The 18,544-nt window shown below is 37.9% G+C and overlaps 1 protein-coding gene across 3 annotated transcripts in view; it reads right to left on the bottom strand.

The window, feature by feature from the left end:
- nipal2 (NIPA like domain containing 2) overlaps positions 1-18,544 on the bottom strand; it is a 41,982-nt gene that overhangs the window by 10,146 nt on the left and 13,292 nt on the right. For all 3 annotated transcript variants that reach the window (XM_088326349.1, XM_088326348.1, XM_088326350.1), the window contains 5 exons: positions 17,511-17,679; positions 6,143-6,202; positions 5,909-6,030; positions 2,744-2,840; positions 1,202-1,337 (listed from right to left, as the gene is read on the bottom strand). In XM_088326349.1, coding sequence (XP_088182475.1) covers positions 1,202-1,337; positions 2,744-2,840; positions 5,909-6,030; positions 6,143-6,202; positions 17,511-17,679 — 584 coding nt within the window. The remainder of the gene's footprint in view (positions 1-1,201; positions 1,338-2,743; positions 2,841-5,908; positions 6,031-6,142; positions 6,203-17,510; positions 17,680-18,544) is intronic.

Raw genomic sequence — 18,544 nt, 5'->3', positions numbered from 1 at the left:
AACCATGACAATTCCTCCTCCACATTTCACTGACTTTTTTTTTTTTTTTTTTTACACACTTTGGGTTTATTCATTCTCCAATGTGTCACCAAACATAACGCTTCCCATCAGACCCAAATAAACTCAATTTGCGTTCATCACTGAAGTAAACTCTGAACCAGTTCTCCACTGACCACACATCATCATCTTCAGCAAAGCTCAGTCTAGATTTTTCTTTTTCTCCTAATGGAGGCTTGGTCACTCTCTTCATTCCAAATGCTCTTAAACGGCGAGACACCGAGGGTGAGATGGATCCTTACCAAATTCAGCACCAAACTGGAAGCAATTCCAGCTGCAGTGTGGAAACGATTATCCATTGAAATCCTCCGCAGTGACCTGTCCTCTCTTGCATTTGTCTTCAGTGGACAACCAGCCTTCTTGGGCGACTTGAATGAGTTTGAAGTTTTGTAAGAGTCAATATTCTTAAAATCACAGATTTGGAACGATTAACCTGTCTTGCTATAGCTGATAGGGTCATCTCTCTCAATTTCATCTGGCGTCCTGCTGCCGAAGGCTTTCAGTCACTTTAGAATGGCCCACCATCTTGCAAAATCAGTGAAACTGGCAGTTAGAATGCCAGTTAAATAGGAGTTGACAGATAATCAAAGAAACTAGCACCATGCTGGATGAACAACATTAAGTCGGAGGCACTTGAAAGTGTTTTTATTTTGTTGAAATGCCTTATCCATTTTGTGAAAAAGTGTTGTAGTAGCATGGTATAGACACAAAAAATGCCCTTACACTGTTAAGCAGTGAAGGAGGCATTTTTTCCCAGAATTATTAGATTATTAACGAGTTGATCTATAATTTTGATCTCGAGTGTAGGTGAGGCCAACGTTATGTAAAATGAATACAAATTTCTCGACCAAAGTTCATGTTACTTTGTATATTATTTAAATACATATATTTTTCACCACTAAGAAGCGCTAGCTAATACACACTGTCCCTTTAGTTGAAAAGCACTCCTATAAATGATATTGGTTTTATTTTACATCTTGATGATGTTACAGTTTTTCACCACCTAATCTTGTTGTATCGCAAAGCCCTAATGGAATGACATTGCATTAGTAGGCTTTATTGCCCTTTCCAAAAGACAATCAGGGCCTGCAAAAACTCTAAAATAAATAAATAAATAAATAAATAAAATTAGAACAGAACTGACTTGATTTGAAAGGCACAGGAGACGACCATGATGACAAACATAACGTAGAAGATGGGATAGATGAGCTGCAGGTGACCTTGAATGGTTTCTGTGATCATTCCCGACACAGCCTTTACTGAGATGACTGTCAGAGAAGCTGCAGACATATGAAGAACATGTGAATATACACAAACCTCATGTTTTAAGTCTCTGACATCAATATATTTTCAGAGTTAGGGACAATGAACAAAATGTTTTTGCCTGGATATTCTTTTCGCATAAATGATGAGAGCACTTACTGTATCTTGGTAACCAGGCAACAAAATAAATTATACGTTTATTCTGTTTTTAACATTGGACACCAGCAAAGGAGATTGCATGGGATGCCAGTTCATTATTTTTGCACACTTTTGTTTCTTGTTGACTATGATGCACTGTATACATTATTGTCATCATCGGCCAATTATGTCGCTATTCTTTGATATCAGCCCTGTTTAGCGTGGATCTGCTTTTGTAACCCAGGAGATTCAATGAAAAGAAAGTGCTCAGGTTAGGGTTGAAATTTCTTATCTGAGGTTTGTTTCTCCCCTGTTCTCTGTGCAAGTTCAGAATACATTGATGTCTTCTCTTTTTTGAGTTTATACTAAACTAAGAACTTAAGCCTCATGCTGTCCTTATTAAGGGACCATTTGTGTACTTTTTTATACAGCTTACATAGAAATGTGAATAAAAACAACATTTCATTTTTTCTATTATTGGGACCAATCCAGAAAAAGCCATTTAAAGTTAAATAAAATATCATTAAAGGGATTTTCTTAAAAACACAGTAGCGGGTCATTTTGACCCGCAGACTACAGGAGTGTCAAAGAGACAGTGTGCATTTTGGGCATCCTAGTGGTTAAGAACAGTCATTCAAAAAATAAAACAATATTAAAATAATGAGCAGAAATACATAACCTATCATATTAGCATGAGTTGTAAACTCATAGGTTGAGGAATTAGCATTCATTTGAGCCTCACCTAAAGGGAACCAACATAATTGTACACTTTCTTGCTGCTTACCCAAGAACCTTCAAAAAGGCTTTTTTTTTTTTCCCAAAATTATGCTTAATCATTCAGCCCACATCAGTAACCTACCCTACATATTAGAATCACGACTGACAAGGGATCTTTTTTAGACACAACAAATTTATTTACAAACAATGTGAAAAAAAATTGTTAATGTTTGGCATTGAATATGTTAACATGTTTATTTTACCAGTGGAGAGAAAGCAGTTTTACACCTGAAACGACTAGGCACACTATCCAAACTCAAGAATTCAGTTGTAGAGAATATTTGGTCTGCATTTATTTCTGAACTCATAACTTTTGATAGAAATGACTTCGAGACTTTCTTCTTTTTATGACATACTCAGAAATGTATGGCAGACTGGACAAAATCGTCCAACGGGCCGGGCCGTATGTCTGGCTGCACTACACACTACAGTGGCATTAGTGGTCAAATAATACACACTGTCCCTTTAAAAACAACGCTAGGCAAACTGGTTCAATTCACTTTCATACCGAGGAGCGCCACCAGCAGCATCACCACCACGATATGCTTCATATTCTTCTTTTTGTACAAAAAGAGCAGGACGCAAAAAGCGATGACCTCTATCATCTGTCGAGTAAAGAGACACAAAGGAGATAGACGGTTAATTCATCCACAGCCCATTTTCTTAAAACCGACAGAGAAAATAAAAGTTCAATCGTCTCCTCATATTTCCCTGGGTAGCTTATCTCTTTGAGAAAGTGCTCTTTGCAGAGAGCCGCATTATTTAATTGAAACAAATCACCGTGTCAAGGGGAGAAAAGAGGAAGTGTATGTTTTCTTTTTTTCAAGACTACCGCCGTGTCCTTGTGAGCTGTTGGCTTTTCAAGGACCTCCGGCATTCCCCGCAAGGTGGTTGAAAATGGAGAAGAGGGGAATACAAAAGTAAGGTGTGGAAAAAGGGCAAGCTGACCTTTAAATCAATCCAAACCTTTGGCTGAGGTGTTTGTGTGAGAATATTATTAATGCGGTTGTCGTCTTCCATTCGCAATACGCTAATTTCTGAAGCATTTCTCCTTGCACATTTCTTGCATCAGTTAAGCAAAGTTGATTCAAGTGAAGGATGTGATTTCGAATAACATAGCGATGGGTGAATAATGCAGCGATTGCTACTCAGCGCACACAAGCTCGGGACTGACTGAAATATTGTCGAGCTGCTCGCTGTTATCTTAAAATTTCCTCCTGGCCTGGCTCGAAGAAATATGCTCCTGTAATAGATTGTCCTGCAGGCGGAGAGAATTTGGAATCTAAATGGAAATTCACCAGTGAGGAATTAATCAAGCATGTTCCAACGTTAGATAGAGAGCAGCTTTAGTCAAAGCACATCTATTCCAATGGTACCAGCTAAAAGGATGTTTACCACATTCAAATGATAAAGACTGGTAGGATGAATGGTCTTGCAGCCAGCTATATATTTTGTCTACCGCTTTTCCTTTTCTTTAGGCAATGGATGTATACATGAACACATTTCGGGCTAGTTTGAGTATTTTTTTGTTTCTAATAATTTACTGATCTCTTAAAAAGGACATGGTCTCTTTTCAAAAATAGACAATGCCACTATGAGCAGATCAGATTATCAATCATGATAGCATTGTGCACAAGTTTGGGCTTTATGTCGATTTTAAATTAATAAATGAGAAAACAACCTGCAGGGGAGCTGAAATATTACCCAGATTGTTAAAACATGTTAAGGTTAAAAATGGCACTCACCAGTAATTTTCAATTTTTTACAAATCCAAGATGGACATTTACACCAGTGCTTTTCAACCAGTGTGCAACTGGAAACTGCCCAATTATATTTTTGTAAGAAAAAAAAGCATGCAATTGTACAGTATCCTAACTTTATTTCAGTGATCAGCCAAGTAACTGTAACATTCATCCACATCAGTACAGGGCACCAAATAATTAGTTTTATGTATAATTTATCTTCTCATGAGGTAGTACACTACACTAAATAACTTAAATATTTTTCTTAGTTCCACCAGCAGATAATTGCATATTGCTTTTGTCATTTTTCCGAGAAAAAAAAGAAACAATACAAAGTAAAACAATAAAAAAAAAAAAAAAAAAAGGAAATACAGAAAATGATCACCGTAACCGAAATAAAGTAACTGTCATGATTACAGATTTAGATCAACTGTGCCCATTCATTTGGCGCCAGCTGCTGCGGGCTACCTGATTGATTCCCCGTCCTTTTTTAAGCCTAGTCCTGTCACTCTCCGGTTATCAGTCTGTCAGCGAACCTCTGTTGTTGTTACAAAGAGAGCATTTTGACCCTGACACCCGCCTGTCCCGTTTTTGCACCCGTCCATTCCTGATCTCCCCGTTTGTCTCCAGCTCCGACCTGTTTTTGATTCCAACCTCGTTTGCTCCCCCGTCCCGGCTTACGACCCGTTTTTGATCCCGACCATGTTTTTGCTCTCCTGTCCCAGCTATCGACCTGTTTTTTTCCGTCCTTGAAACCGCCATCTCCCGCTCCGGAAGATCCACTTCCGTATTCGGATCACGATCTGATTGCGTGAGAGGCTTGCTTCCAGTGTTTGGCGGGCACCGGATCGCGGGCACTGTCCTTCCTCTTTCTATCAATAAACTTGTGGTTAACGCTACACATTTGGGTCCCAATTCCATCCTGGTTGTGACAGTAACATGTGTTACCTTCCTATGCAACGGTCACCATAAATGATAAGAAAAACATTTTCTCTATAAATTAAGGTAACATGATAATAAAACATAAAACTGGTGCTGGGAGTTAATATTTAAACATTTTTGATGGACCAGATATTTTTTAATGAAAAATGTGTGCCTTGGCTCAAAAATACGGTCATGAAAAATTTATTTAGAACAATATATGTGTAAAAACACCCCTTTTCTACATAAATCTTTATTTTGGATATAATGTAAACGCAGGGTTGGGTAGGGTTACTTTAACTGGATTACTTTCAATTACTTTTGGATTACTCCAAAACCAAATATGCTAATAAAAGACAAAAGAAACTAAATATGAATAAAATTACTAAATTTTGTGCAGGCTTGGGGAGTAACGGAATACATGGAACGGCAAAAATGATGTTGGCAAGCTGTTTGGATTTATATTCATTTCGTTTCTGTCGCATTTTACGTAAGTTTTGCCGGAGATCAAAGGGATCAAAGCCAGGAGAGAAAGCTTACCACGTGTTGTGAGTCATAATTTTATTCATATTTAGTTTCTTTTGTCTTTTATTAGCATATTTGGTATTGGAGTAATCCAAAAGTAATTGAAAGTAATCCAGTTAAAGTAACCCTACCCAACTCTGTGTAAACGTGATGTTTTAGATATAATTGTTTGTGATTAATCACAACATTGCTTTTTTGGCACCCCAAAGACATGATAACAAAGGAAATCGTGTGTTAAGACTTCTAAAGAAACTGGTGATGTCAGAGATGATGTAATGATTTTTTCATGGGTCTGCTTCAGAGAGAATGTTGCCAGTTTTTGTGCAGATATGTATATATTTGCATTCACCAGTGTTTTTTTAGCACAAATTTTGGTTTGCACTACACAATACAGTGACATCTACTGGTCAAATAATACACACTGTCCATTTAAGAAATTACATTAGCCACTTAATACACTTAGTCATTTTTGAAGGTGTACATACAAGGTACAATTGGAAGTGCCAGCTGAGGACATAGTACTGGACCAGATGGGCTGTAATGTGAGTGGACGTGTGGGGGGCAAATGTCACCAAGACGTAGGTTCCTGTTATAGCCAGCGTGCCCCCTAAAGACACAGACAAAAGGCAAGCTGACAACTTGACAGCATTCTTAGACATCAAGCCCCCACGCTGCATCTTCCCAGTTTCATTTTCTGTTGTTCCTGAGTGTTTGCTTACCAACAACGTCGGACACGCATAGGGTCTCCTTGAGAAAAATCACAGAGATTATAGCACTTGCTGGGAAGACAAGAACACATTTCCATTAGTTAGACCAAAAAATGAGAAGTAGGAGACTTAACTCTCATGCAATTTTGTTTGTTATTCGGAGATCTTGGTTGTTCCTTCTTAATGGTCTAAATCAGAAGTCTGGAATTCTTTTTGACCCCAAGAGCCATAATAGTAAAATATTTTGATACATTTTTAAAAGAGAGCCATACCAAAGCTTTTGTAAGGAAAGTGGATTTGATGGTTTTGCTAAGTTTTGTTAAAATATAACTTTTCCAGCACATTTTATTTCTCTGTGTGACATTAGATGGTCAGATAAAATTTATGAAATAATAACGCCAGAGCCTGTGTCCCATATCAATAATTATGACACTTTAGACTTCTCCCTCCTACAGTAGCTTAAGATCATTGGAGCTCATTTTGACTTTCATTTTTTCCCATAAATTATGGTTTCAAAACAAAGTGCAAGCAGAGTTCTTTTGTATAAATGTGACAAAGACAGCAGACAAAATGTTTATGGCTGTAGGAGCGTGTTATGTTCCATACCTCCGTCCACCCAATCATATTGTTCTACGTGCCTGGCCAGCATTTGAGGGTAATTACAGTTTGTTGAGTGGCCTTTTTTCTAATTAAGTGTCTCAACAATGAGCATAAATGTAATGAGCTTTCATATGAAATATTTCTCAGCTATGTACAACCAAAAGAGGGTCTGTTGGTGTGACACCTTGACTTGAAGTTGTAGGTAAAACTGTGCACTTTATATACCATACCGAACAAGATGGACAATAAGAGAAGCTTCGGCTATGCATGCATCAAACTTGCCAAAAAGCTTTTTGAAATTGAACCCATATGGAGAAATTTTCACGTATAGCATATTTTCATTGAGCAATATGTCCTCGCGAGTCATTGGTTCCTGACCCCTTGTCTAAATGGTCTAAAAAAAGTCATTTTTTTAATAGAGGTCAATGCTTGCAAGTTTAAGACAGACTCAAAGCAATGGCATAAACGTATGGAATAAAGCAGTATTTCTTAACCTCTTGTGATCCATGGCGCACTTTTTTTCATTAAAAAAATCTCAAGGCACACTTCCTGTAGAATCTTTTTAAAAAATGTCATTCGTGGCTTCAATCTAGTTTTGTAACGTTTTATTGACAAACCAGCCCATACCATACCTACATTAAGAGTTTAAATTTGTTCTTATCAAGTGTCTCGAATAGGTAACCTATACCTATTCCATTCGGAGAAATAATTTTGGCAGGTATTTCTTTTTTGTAATTTCTTAGTATACCGCCACTCTAGTTGTCTTTTTCTTTTTAGTTTTACTCCAGTTTCAATTAATTTATTTTCTACACACTGGTTGAAATACAGTATGCAATTCAACAGGGAATGTGAAATGAAGGAATTTCACTTTCATTAGCAAATATATAGAGCCATTTCTGTTTCTAGAGCTAGTCAGACAGTTTTATATCTTAGTTTCTGTATTACAAATTGCAGCAGTGGGAAAGTTCAATTTGCACCATTGTGGGGGTGTGACAATTTAGTGATGATAGTAACAATATTAATGGCATTAGTTAATCTCATGTTGTATGAAATATGATACTAAAGACAATGAACCGCAAGAACATTTACATAACACCCCTTAATCTAGTACTCCAAAATCATATTTGACTGTTAAACTATGCTTAAAGCAAGTGTCCCGGACACAAAGTTATTTTTTTTTTTTCTACAAATGTTTTTTAAGACCAAAACTCAAGGAAATCGCAAATGTTGAAACTGTCACCAGTTGGAGCCGTTTGTGAAACCTGTCATAATGTTGAGATGGATGAAGCTCATTAAGACATGATAAGAAAACCAACATGCAATCCCAGATGCATGTTTAATGAACTCATTTGTCACTATCAGTGTCAGGAGATGGAATATTGAAAAACTGTCTTTTTTTTATGACAGGCCTCACAAATAATTTGTTTTGCTGGAGGACAGACGAGGCTTCATGAACATCTTTGTGTTTGACAGAGATGGATTGTAATGCGAGACCACAAACGTACACCAATAAGGACACAGAGATATGGAGGCCACAGAGACTCACAAACTGCACTTAAAACAAAAATAGACAGACACAAATATTATATGAAGCTGTTAGATGTTGAGAAAAAGATTCACGCTGGGGTTCTTCTGCTAAATGTCATCACCCTACTGTGTAAGTGACTTTTAACTCAGTCCTGGTGGTTCCATCAACCTTTTGAAACATTAATGAAAAAAAAAACACCATCATTCCTGGACTACAAAGCACACTGGTTTATAGTTAAGGAAAAATATTTTGTACATACTTTGGCTAAACTTCACTATAAGCTGCAGGTGCCTACATTGTCACATGACATATTGATAAAATGTATGACATTTTTTTAATACAGTGCCAGTAACTGAAGTTTACTCAGCTTGCTTACGATAAAAAAGTAGTTCTGCTTTTACCATAGTACACGTGTAAAGGGGATTACATAGGATGCCAGGGTTGTTTGCTATTTTTACTTATTGTTGTCGTTTTGACTATTGTACATCATTTACATACTGTCCAATCATGTTGCTTTTCTTTAAATTCCACACCCCTTCGGGCAGATTTGCTTTTTGTAACCTATGGGATTTAGTAAAAAGAAAGAGCTAGGACCTCTAGAAAAGCTTGAAATGTTTGCATCTTGAGGGTTTTTGTACAGTCCTCTCCTGTTCTGGTAGCAAATCTAACATTCATCGGTGTGCTTTCCTTACTTTGAGTGTTTACTAAACTATAGACTTATCAGTAGCATCGCAGTAAAACAGCAGCCACACAGTATTTAAAGCTGCTTCATATGCCTTTCAACCAGCATTTTTCCCGAATTCACTACAAATAGTCCAAACAAGTCTTCTTCAACTCATATATTCTGCCTGGAGTCTTCCTCGGAACATATATTCCAGTTGTCTCAGTCATAGCTTTTCTGCTCTAGCGCTTCTGTCCAAAAATGAATCTGAAATTGGCGTAATTATTTATAAGCTGTTTGGTCACAAACCTATCCAAAAGTGGCAGCTTACAGTCCAGAAAATACAATAAAACGAGAAGTAAAATTGTGCAGCCTGGTCATTTTGAGTCTGTAATTTGTATTCTTCCTTGTTCTTTGTGCCACTTGTTTTCGGTTGCACAACACAAAAAGTGTCGACAAAAATTGTTCAAACCTCATATTGTTAGAAAATGATATAATTAAATTATGAATGTGTTTAATTAGCCTAGACGGTAGTGTGCCCGCTTTGAGACTGGGAGGTCGCTGGTTCGCGCCTCGGCCGAGACATACCTAATTGGTATAATGGCGGCGCCCTCTGTTGGCTGCGGCTGCATCGACTCGCTACAACGGGTCAGGTGTATCGACATTTCGTTCTGTGTACATTGTTACGAAGAATGACAATACAAAGGAAATTATTATTATTATTAATTGCTGTTAAAAGTGTCAATAAATATTGTTCAAACATAACATTCAGTGACATCTAGTGGTCAAATAATACACTGTCGTTTTAAGAATCGATCATTTACCTAAAGACACCGTTCATCGTAATTATTTCCAATACTAGGTAGACAACAGATATTATTAATATGAAACACTTTTTGAATGTTTATATTTTCAAATTTCGTAGAAAATCACAATGACCCATCACTGGTCAGCTTTTTTCTGAACCTCCACAGGTAGTCTTTGTGGGTACCAAATTGTTAACCCCTGAAAAAAAACTGTACTGTAATGTGCATAATAACAAACACTAACCAAAAGACGAATGGGTACACTGTCACCTTGAAAAGGAAATCAATGACAGCAGATGAGCTGCACGATATGAAAAACCCATATTTGCGATTCAACGTACTGATAAATATCACACACCAATTTTTCAAAGCTTATTTTAACTGCCACCCTAGAGGTGGTTCGTCTGCCATGAAAAAAATATTCTTTGAATGAACGCAAAGCACTCGAGGTTACAGCAATGATGTCTCAGAGTGTTAAACAAGGCTTGCGTGGGCGTAAGAAAGGATATTACAGACTAAACGGGGGATTCCAAAGGCTCCTATAAACAGTCAATGGTTAAATATTTTATACGATGGGCATTCAGGGCAATCACACACACACACATTAAGGGGATACAATGGAGCAGCTGGTTCGTGCCTTGTAACCATAGCAACGCAGTATAAATTGAGATCCACGCAGCTTGATAAAAAGCAAAATGTGACAAGGAGAGCCTTGGAAGTAAACAGTCCCATGTGGGTTGTATGCCAAGAACGCAAACTAGTAAACAACACCTACACAACCTCTCAATTGTGTCTCCTAGGATCCTCCCTGAGAGTGAAAACACATCACACATTTTTAATGAATCGAGAGGCCTTTTTCAGAAACAAGTATCAAAGTAAAACTAAAATGGCGGTGCGTTGTTAGAGAATCACATGGGTTGAGATGCGAAAACATTTTTGGGTGGCATTTCCCTTTTTGCTTTTCTGGGAAAGCTGCTGTGTCAGCAAAACCAAAAATGCAAAGCCAGATTTTTGGGGCATTTTTTCACATCTGTGGAAATGATCTGCATTTATATAGCGCTTTTCTAGTCAAGACTTCCCAGAGCGTTTTACAGTGTGCTTCACATTTCCCAATAGCGGCCGTGCAGCCATCTAAGGTGCTAACCTGCTTATTGGGGGTATTAGAGGTTCAGTGTCTTACCCAAGCACACTTCGACATGTAACACGGAGGAGTCGGGATTCGAACTGCGATTTCTTGATCCCAAGACGGGCGCTCTACCTCCTGAGCCACTGCCGACATCGTAACTCATCACCGCTCTAAGTACACTTATGAGGTAAAAGTTAAGCTGGGAATTACTTGGACATTTGGGGTGACCAGTTAATTGTTGGCATTTTTAGACAACAGAACATTTTACTTTGTAAATACAGAAATTGTAAATACATTAATCCTTCATTTATTGCGTGGGTTACATTCCAAAAAGAACTCTTGATAGGCAAAATCTGAGAAAAATTTAGCGGCTTTATTGAATATATGGTGTGGCTCTCTCTCTCTCTCTCAAAAAAAAAAAAAGAATAATAGATATATTATATATACCTTATTTTGCTTTTATAAAGTGCATTAAAAAGCGCTTTAAGAGGTCTTAAGTGACTTGGTAAAATGCTATGTAAATGCAGTTCATTTAATATTTTATTGCTCTTTGGTTCAAAAAGATTTCTGACCCCTGGGTTTCTGTGTTGCGTGGTTCAAACCGAAAACGAGTGCTAAAAAGGAAGCGTACATATTAGAGACTCGAAAGCCCCAAACCACACCAACTTTCATCTCATTTTTTTGCCCAGCCGTTTGCGAGGTTTTTCTTTTTTTGGGTACCCGTAGCAGCAAGATGGCGGACAATGATGTGATCTCCCTCTAAGCGAGGCTCCTGTTTTCTTTAAATAAAAGCAAATTTCTCAACATGCAACAGTTTAAGGGGTGCATGTTTATATGATAAATAATCAATATTGTTTTTTCTATGAATGACGTTTTTTCCACTAGGAGGTGCCAAATAATAAACACTGTTCCTTTGAAAATGATACAAACAATTTGTAGTGTATGCTGCACGGGCTGAAAAAGAGTAGGCAGGTTACACAAGCCCCCCAGGCTGTAGTGTGTCCTATAAAAGGTGAGCAAAGGGTATTGTTTTATTACGAGAGGCCCCCCCTTTTTTTACATCCTGTCCAGTTATCAGTGAGGTGGGGGAGTTTTGGTTTATAGAAATTCATCAAAATGTCCTGTTTTTATTATGAAACAGACACGAGGCGGAGTGCATCATGTTTCTATAGGTATAGCGTGTGAGCGTTATTATTCTACCGAAAAAGTACAGTTGGAAAAAAAATGTTGTAAATAAGATAAGTGAGCGAATTGTTTTTTCAAGTAAAACTGTGCTCAAGATAAGGTTTTATTTGACTAGGGGAATTACCATGCACCTATAACCTGAAAGAAGATTGGCAGAAAGTACAGTAAAATAGACCATAATCAGTTCAGGATCGGTGTTAGCACACTGAATTGTTCGAGTACCGAAACATTTTTCCCATAAGAAGTAATAGTATTTATTTCTATATGTTCCTACGCAATCCAAAATACTGAAAATATTAATAAAACGTGTTACTAAACAAGAGTTATTTAAATATAGAAAATATCTCCTAAAATGAATAAAATAAATATTGTCTGCGCGATATCATGTATTTGCCTATTTAAAACTGAAAAAACAAGTTTAATTAGCTTAAAATTTGAAAACAAAAAATACAATTACATAAGCACCATTTTCTCCTCATGGGGTAAGATTTTGTTCTGTTTTACAATATTTGACCTTTTCTCGTGAAATAAGAAAAATCGTCCTTAAAATAATAATTTCTCAAATACAGCAAATGTCAGATTGTTTGTTCCATTTTAAGTCTTAATGAACACATTTAATGTCAACAGGGTAAGAATTTTTTAATGACTTTTGTCTCTATTTTGTCCATAAACATGCCTTTCTAAATTCATAGCCAGCTTGCTTTAAATATGAAAATGTTTTACCTTACATGAGAAACAGAATCAAAATGTAGTTTAAAAATAAGATACTCAAATTATATTTATTGATGTTACTTGGCTGGACTGTTTTTTTTAACATGCCTTGGAAAATTTGTGGCAAGCATAACCAGCAAAGGCCCATGGGCTTCATCAAAACATAGTACATGACTGCTGTATTTATGGATAGCTGGCTAACTAACTAGCGGCGCCAGTGTGGTTAGCGTGCTGCTCCACGGCGCAGAGGTCCAGGGTTCAATTCCAGCTATTGCAGCCTCCCCGTGTGGAGTTTGCATGTTCTCCCAGGGCACTCTGGTTTCCTCCCACATTCCATAAACATGCATGTCACGGTGATTTGCCGGTCTAAATTGTCCTTAGGTGCAAATGAGCGAGAGAGTTGTCTGTCTCTTTGTGCCCTGCGATTGGCTGGCAACAAGTTCAGGGTGTCCCCTGCCCACTGCCCGAAGATAGCTGGTATGGGCTCCAGCACCCCCGCGACCCTACTGAGGATAAGCGGTGGGGATAATGGATGGATGTAAAAGTAAGAAAAACGATACTTAAATGATACTTAATAATGTTACTTGGCTCAACTACATTTTTGAGCATGCCTTGCAAAACGTATGGTTAGCTAGCAAGCTAGTATCCGGGGACTTCATCAAACATGGATCACAAAAGCTGTATTCATGACTTGCCTAAAATGAAGTTTATTTTTAATCTTACAAAAGAAACGGATTGAAAATATGGTAAAAGTAAGAAAAACGATACTTAAAGATACCTATTGATGTTACTCTGTTTGACTGGCTAGCAAGTCAGCACCTACGCACTTCAACGAAACATAGGTCATAACTGCTGCATTTTGGGGGGTCAAACATCTTATTTATCTTAAATTCTAAAATTGAATCCCTTATTCATCATTACATTTTAAATTGAGTTACCCATAATAAGATTTTTTGAACTACCGTAAATTCTGGACTAAAGGGCTCACCCGATTAAAACCTGCATGCACAAATTTATGGAAGAAACTCAATTTTTATACAAGCCGCACCAGATTGAAGCCATGGGGTTAAACAGCCATAAAAATGACTCATCGACGTCCGTTTCTTACATTAAAAAAAAGAAGAAAGAAAGATAGAAAATCTGAAAATATCACATTGTGGCGCAATTGAGGGCACTCTGTTTCAGACCGTGCCTGCAGCTGTCAATCTTAACAAACTAGCTCATTAGACAATATTAATTAAATTAGCATTACCATATATGCAGAAAGGCGATAAAAATACTTATACATAAATGCTTGGAATCTTTCTAACTAGTAGCGGAAATATAAATATAATATGATATCAGTTTTCTGCCCGAAATGAAAAATAGTTGTTTGAAATTAACAGCTGCAGACAGAGTCTTAACAAACACAATATGTTACTTTTCTTAGACATTTCCCCGCTGATTCTGCAAGACCACAATCTTCCTCCATAGAGACAGTGGGAATCTCGTTCATCCGCGTGACTAATTAGATGATGAGGCATTTGGCTACCGAAGGGAGCTTCATTGAATTTATTCACTTTGACATTCAGAGTACTTGTCACTTGTTCCCCGGCCCGCACCAGTTCTAAGCCAACTGCTCGACACTGGCCGTGGTGAACGGCCGGAGACGTGCAACATGACAGGCAGGGAGTTCTTTCGCGGCAACGTGGGGCCCCGACGGGCACCTCAAATGGGTTGAGGAGAAGGAAGGGCCCAGTGCAAAGTTGCGCCGACACGCTAGCGATCATCCTTCTCGAGAAACAAAAAAAGAATACAGGCGATGCAATATCTAAAGCCGCAGTGTTTAAAATTTAGGAAAAATGAATGTATTGCAGTCCAAAATTTATGCTTTCTACCGTGTAAAGTGGTCATCAAGAGGACATGCTGGCCTCATTCCTCCAAGTGATGCATCGACATCTGTGTCAAGGTGAAACGTGTCCCTGCACAACAATGTCTAGGAGGATGCTGTCATTTTTAATTGTGATAAGTACTTGCGGTGTAAAAGAATACTAACCTAGATACCGTCTGAAAAGAGTGTTATATACGGTTCCGTGAATAAGCATCGGCCCCCTTCCTGTTTTTTACAAATTTATCACTCACAAAGGTTTCAGATCATCAACCCAATTTTAATATCACACAGAAGCAACCTCAAGGAACTACAAAATGCAGTTTTGAAATATTAATGTATTCATTAAGGCATGAAAATAAATCTAGGCCTATTTGGCCCTATGTGAAAAAGTAAATGAAGGTTCTGGAGTGGCGAAGTCAAAGTCATGATTTAAATCCAATTGAGTTGCCGTGGAGTGACGGTAAAACGGACCGTTTTTGCTAGAAATCCCTCATAAATGGCAGTTTTGGAAAGAAGAGTGGGGTTTTTAAGGGTTATTGTTCTATCTTCGTTATTCATTATCCATTGGGCTAAAATTATGAAACTCATTACAAATTATCGTAAATGTTTGATTTCTGTTATTGCTGCCAAAGGTGGCCAAACATGCTATTAGGTTCAGGGGGCAATTACTTTTTCAAATAGGGGTAGATAGGTTTTGATTATACTAGATCAATAACATTTCAACACCGCATTTCGTATTTCCTTGGGTTTTCTCTCTGTGAAACTAAAATTGGTTAGATGATCCGAAACCTCTGAGTGATGTATATGGAAAATACACAGAAATCAGGAAGGGGACAAATATTTTTTCATGGCACTGTAGCAGCCTCTTCAGTGCTTTCACTTCTGTCTCTTTAGGGTTTCGCCTTCCTTCCTGCTCGCATCATTTTTCAACGTTCATCCTTGTTCTAAGTCTGATCTCGTATCTCTCATCTATCAGCCACCCAAACACTTCATTTCCTCTTGTTTACTCATCCAAGGACTTCGGCTATCAGCGCCCCGCCCCGGGATTCACTCACATCCTAGAGTGTCACAATCTACACAGAAAGGGCGAAGTAATATTTAAAAAGCATTATCGAAAACACCTAATAAAGTTGAATTGACTACACTGCTGTTTTCATCTCTAAACAAAGGCTAACTTCCATGCATTATTTAAAGTGCTAAGCCAACGCATCGCCATCAGAAAGCTGTTTTAAAAATAGGTAATTTACAACATTCATAATCACAAGCCGCCCTCTCCTCTGTTGTGAGGGATGATGAGTTGTGACAGGTGAAGGAGGAAAAAATAAAGTGTCGAATGTTTAACCCGTTTTGGGAATATTTGCACTGAGCAGCTGTCATCTGTAACGAACAGACTGGCTTTGTTTTGATTAGATTGTATGTCATAGTTAGTTCATAACAGCTTAGTTCACACTACCGACACTGTCAAATGAGCAAGTGCCGGAGTGGAGAAGAACGGATTTAGAGGAAGAATTGAGTATAACTACAATTGTGAGTTATTATATTAAGTAATGAATTGAGCAAAGACACGCAGTCAGGGGAGGCAGTGCCTCACCTGTATCATGAAAGTATCAAATTCAGGGTTACAGATCCCTTGAACTCCTAAGTCGTTAGGGCACCACTTCCTGTGGTGTGTCTTGGGCAAGTACAGCTAGGCGGTGCCCAGCTAATTTAAATTAAAAAGATGAGCATATTTTCAGCCTTGCAGCAGCGTGTCCTCTGACAATTATTTCAACCATTTCAAAAGTCAACGTTGGTTTAGTGTAACACTCTGATCAGTTTATTATGCTTGTTTCTGTTTTAAACAGCAGGCAACCTGCATTGGAATTTCGTGTCAGGTTGGGCCTTAAATGTCAATGATTACGTTTGTGTTGGGAGGGCCGGGCTTATCCCTCATTGGCGTTTTTATTTATAATCCACCTGTCATTGTTCTTCTTTGTCTCTCTGCCTCTCTCAAAGTGCCGCGCTGTCTTAAGGAGGTACTGCTGCTGTGGTTTATGGTCCAATTTTTAAGGCTTTAAAATGACGGACGGCCTAAGCCTTTTCCCAACAACTTTAAAATATCCATAAATTATAGAAAATTGTTGTTTAATGTAACCTCTGTAGACACAGAAATGTAAAATATGTAAATGTTCATACAGTATTGTCAAACTTAGCCTGCGTCGCCACCAAGAGCGAAACAAAATCTAGCATTGAGATGGGTTTTTGTACCGTTTTCTCCTGTTCTCATTGCAAGAACAATTATAAACTTATCATTCTCGCCCAAATAGACATTATTTCAAAATTAATACCAATATCACAATAGAGCCTACATATGGCATAACATACATAGAGCCTTGAGCCGGCTCATTGGATGATTTCCATACATTTTTGAGTGAGTCTATCAAAAGTATTGATTTTTTTTTAAAGAAATGCAAACTAAATGCTCTCTTTGGGTGCTAGAGGGCAGTGTTACATTTGTATAGCTTGGTGAGTTGGTTCGGGTATGAAACTGCATTAGCTTGACTGTTAAAATAAACCAGTTAGCGCATTAAATGCCAAACATTAAAATAGTTTCCCCATTATTTGTGAATGTATTGTGTTTAAAAAAAGATCCCTTCTCATCTGTGAATATAATCTGTAGTTTAGGTTACTAATGATGGCTGAATAATAAAGCATAGTACTGAAAAAAAAAAGAAAAGATTTGGAGTTGAGATTTTTTACTGATTTGGCCAACCTGAGAAAAGAAAGTCTGGATCCGGTCCTAGAGCTAAACTGATTTTGACATCCCTGGCCTACACAGTCCGGTGTAGACTACAGACAATAGCCACCGTCTTTGCCTTTGAAAAAGTCGGCGGATAGGAAGGTTAAAATGTACCTATGACAGAAACGCAGCCGAGGGGAGCTATGAGGGATGCTGGAGCAAAACCGTAGGCAGCAAAATTTCCCAGTTCACCAACACCCATTAGAAGCAGGCCGCACCACCACAACACAGAGGTGTAGTAAGGCTTGGATCCTTGCTGGGCCAGACGGACGTGGGCATATTTCTGTTTAGAGAGACCGAAAAGGACGGTGATTTAGTGGCATTGCGATCAATAGTAAACTGCAACATGGGACATAGAAACACGTCACAATGGTAAAGAATGTCACACATACAGTACATACTCAACACATTGTTAATAGTCACAATGAGGGTTGCTGCACAGTTCTTGATAGAACCGTAACACTTTCTGCAAATTAGCATTAAATGAGAGAGGTACCATGACACCAATTAAGCGAATCAATGAGTTGAGAAGATCGGTTAAGGACACACGCCACCGCAAGTAAGCCTGTGGCACTAAAACAAAGCCCAGCTCTCGCTGAATACGTTTTTATTCGTTTTAATTTTATTTGGGTTCAGTGATATTTCAGTTTTTAGTCATACATTTTCGATGTTTTGAATATAGGGGTTAACTACAGCAATGGAACAGAGATAATTCATAAGATTGCAATTCAGAATATTGTAATATTGATCATAATGTGGACATTTGTAATGTACTATAGTGATAACTAAATAATTATATGTTCGTTCAGATTTTTTTCTGCTTACTTGTAGTTTGTTTTTTTACTATCGAACACCTGCTAATTAGATTGCTTAGGATGCCAGGGTTGTTGTTATTTTGATTATTATGCACTGTTTACATCATTGTCACTATTCATGTTGCTGTTCTTTGATTTCCACACCCTTTGGGGCTGATCTGCTTTTTGTAACATAAGTGATTTAATAATAGCTCAAAATTTATAGATGTCCTTCTTATTTTGAGTGTCTGCTAAACTATGGTTGGTTGGTTGGATCCCTTAAAAACACCAATTTTCTTTGGTGAGTCTTGAGCAAGTACAGCCTGGTGGTGCCCATGCCTTTCCAGGACAACC

This window comes from Urocampus carinirostris, chromosome 2 (genome assembly GCF_059441175.1).
Source record: "Urocampus carinirostris isolate Australia breed hairy pipefish chromosome 2, RoL_Ucar_1.0, whole genome shotgun sequence".
NCBI classification, from domain to species: Eukaryota; Metazoa; Chordata; class Actinopteri; order Syngnathiformes; family Syngnathidae; genus Urocampus; species Urocampus carinirostris.
The sequence above is the reverse complement of the archived record's forward strand: the minus strand, read 5'-3'. Positions and strand labels throughout refer to the sequence as shown.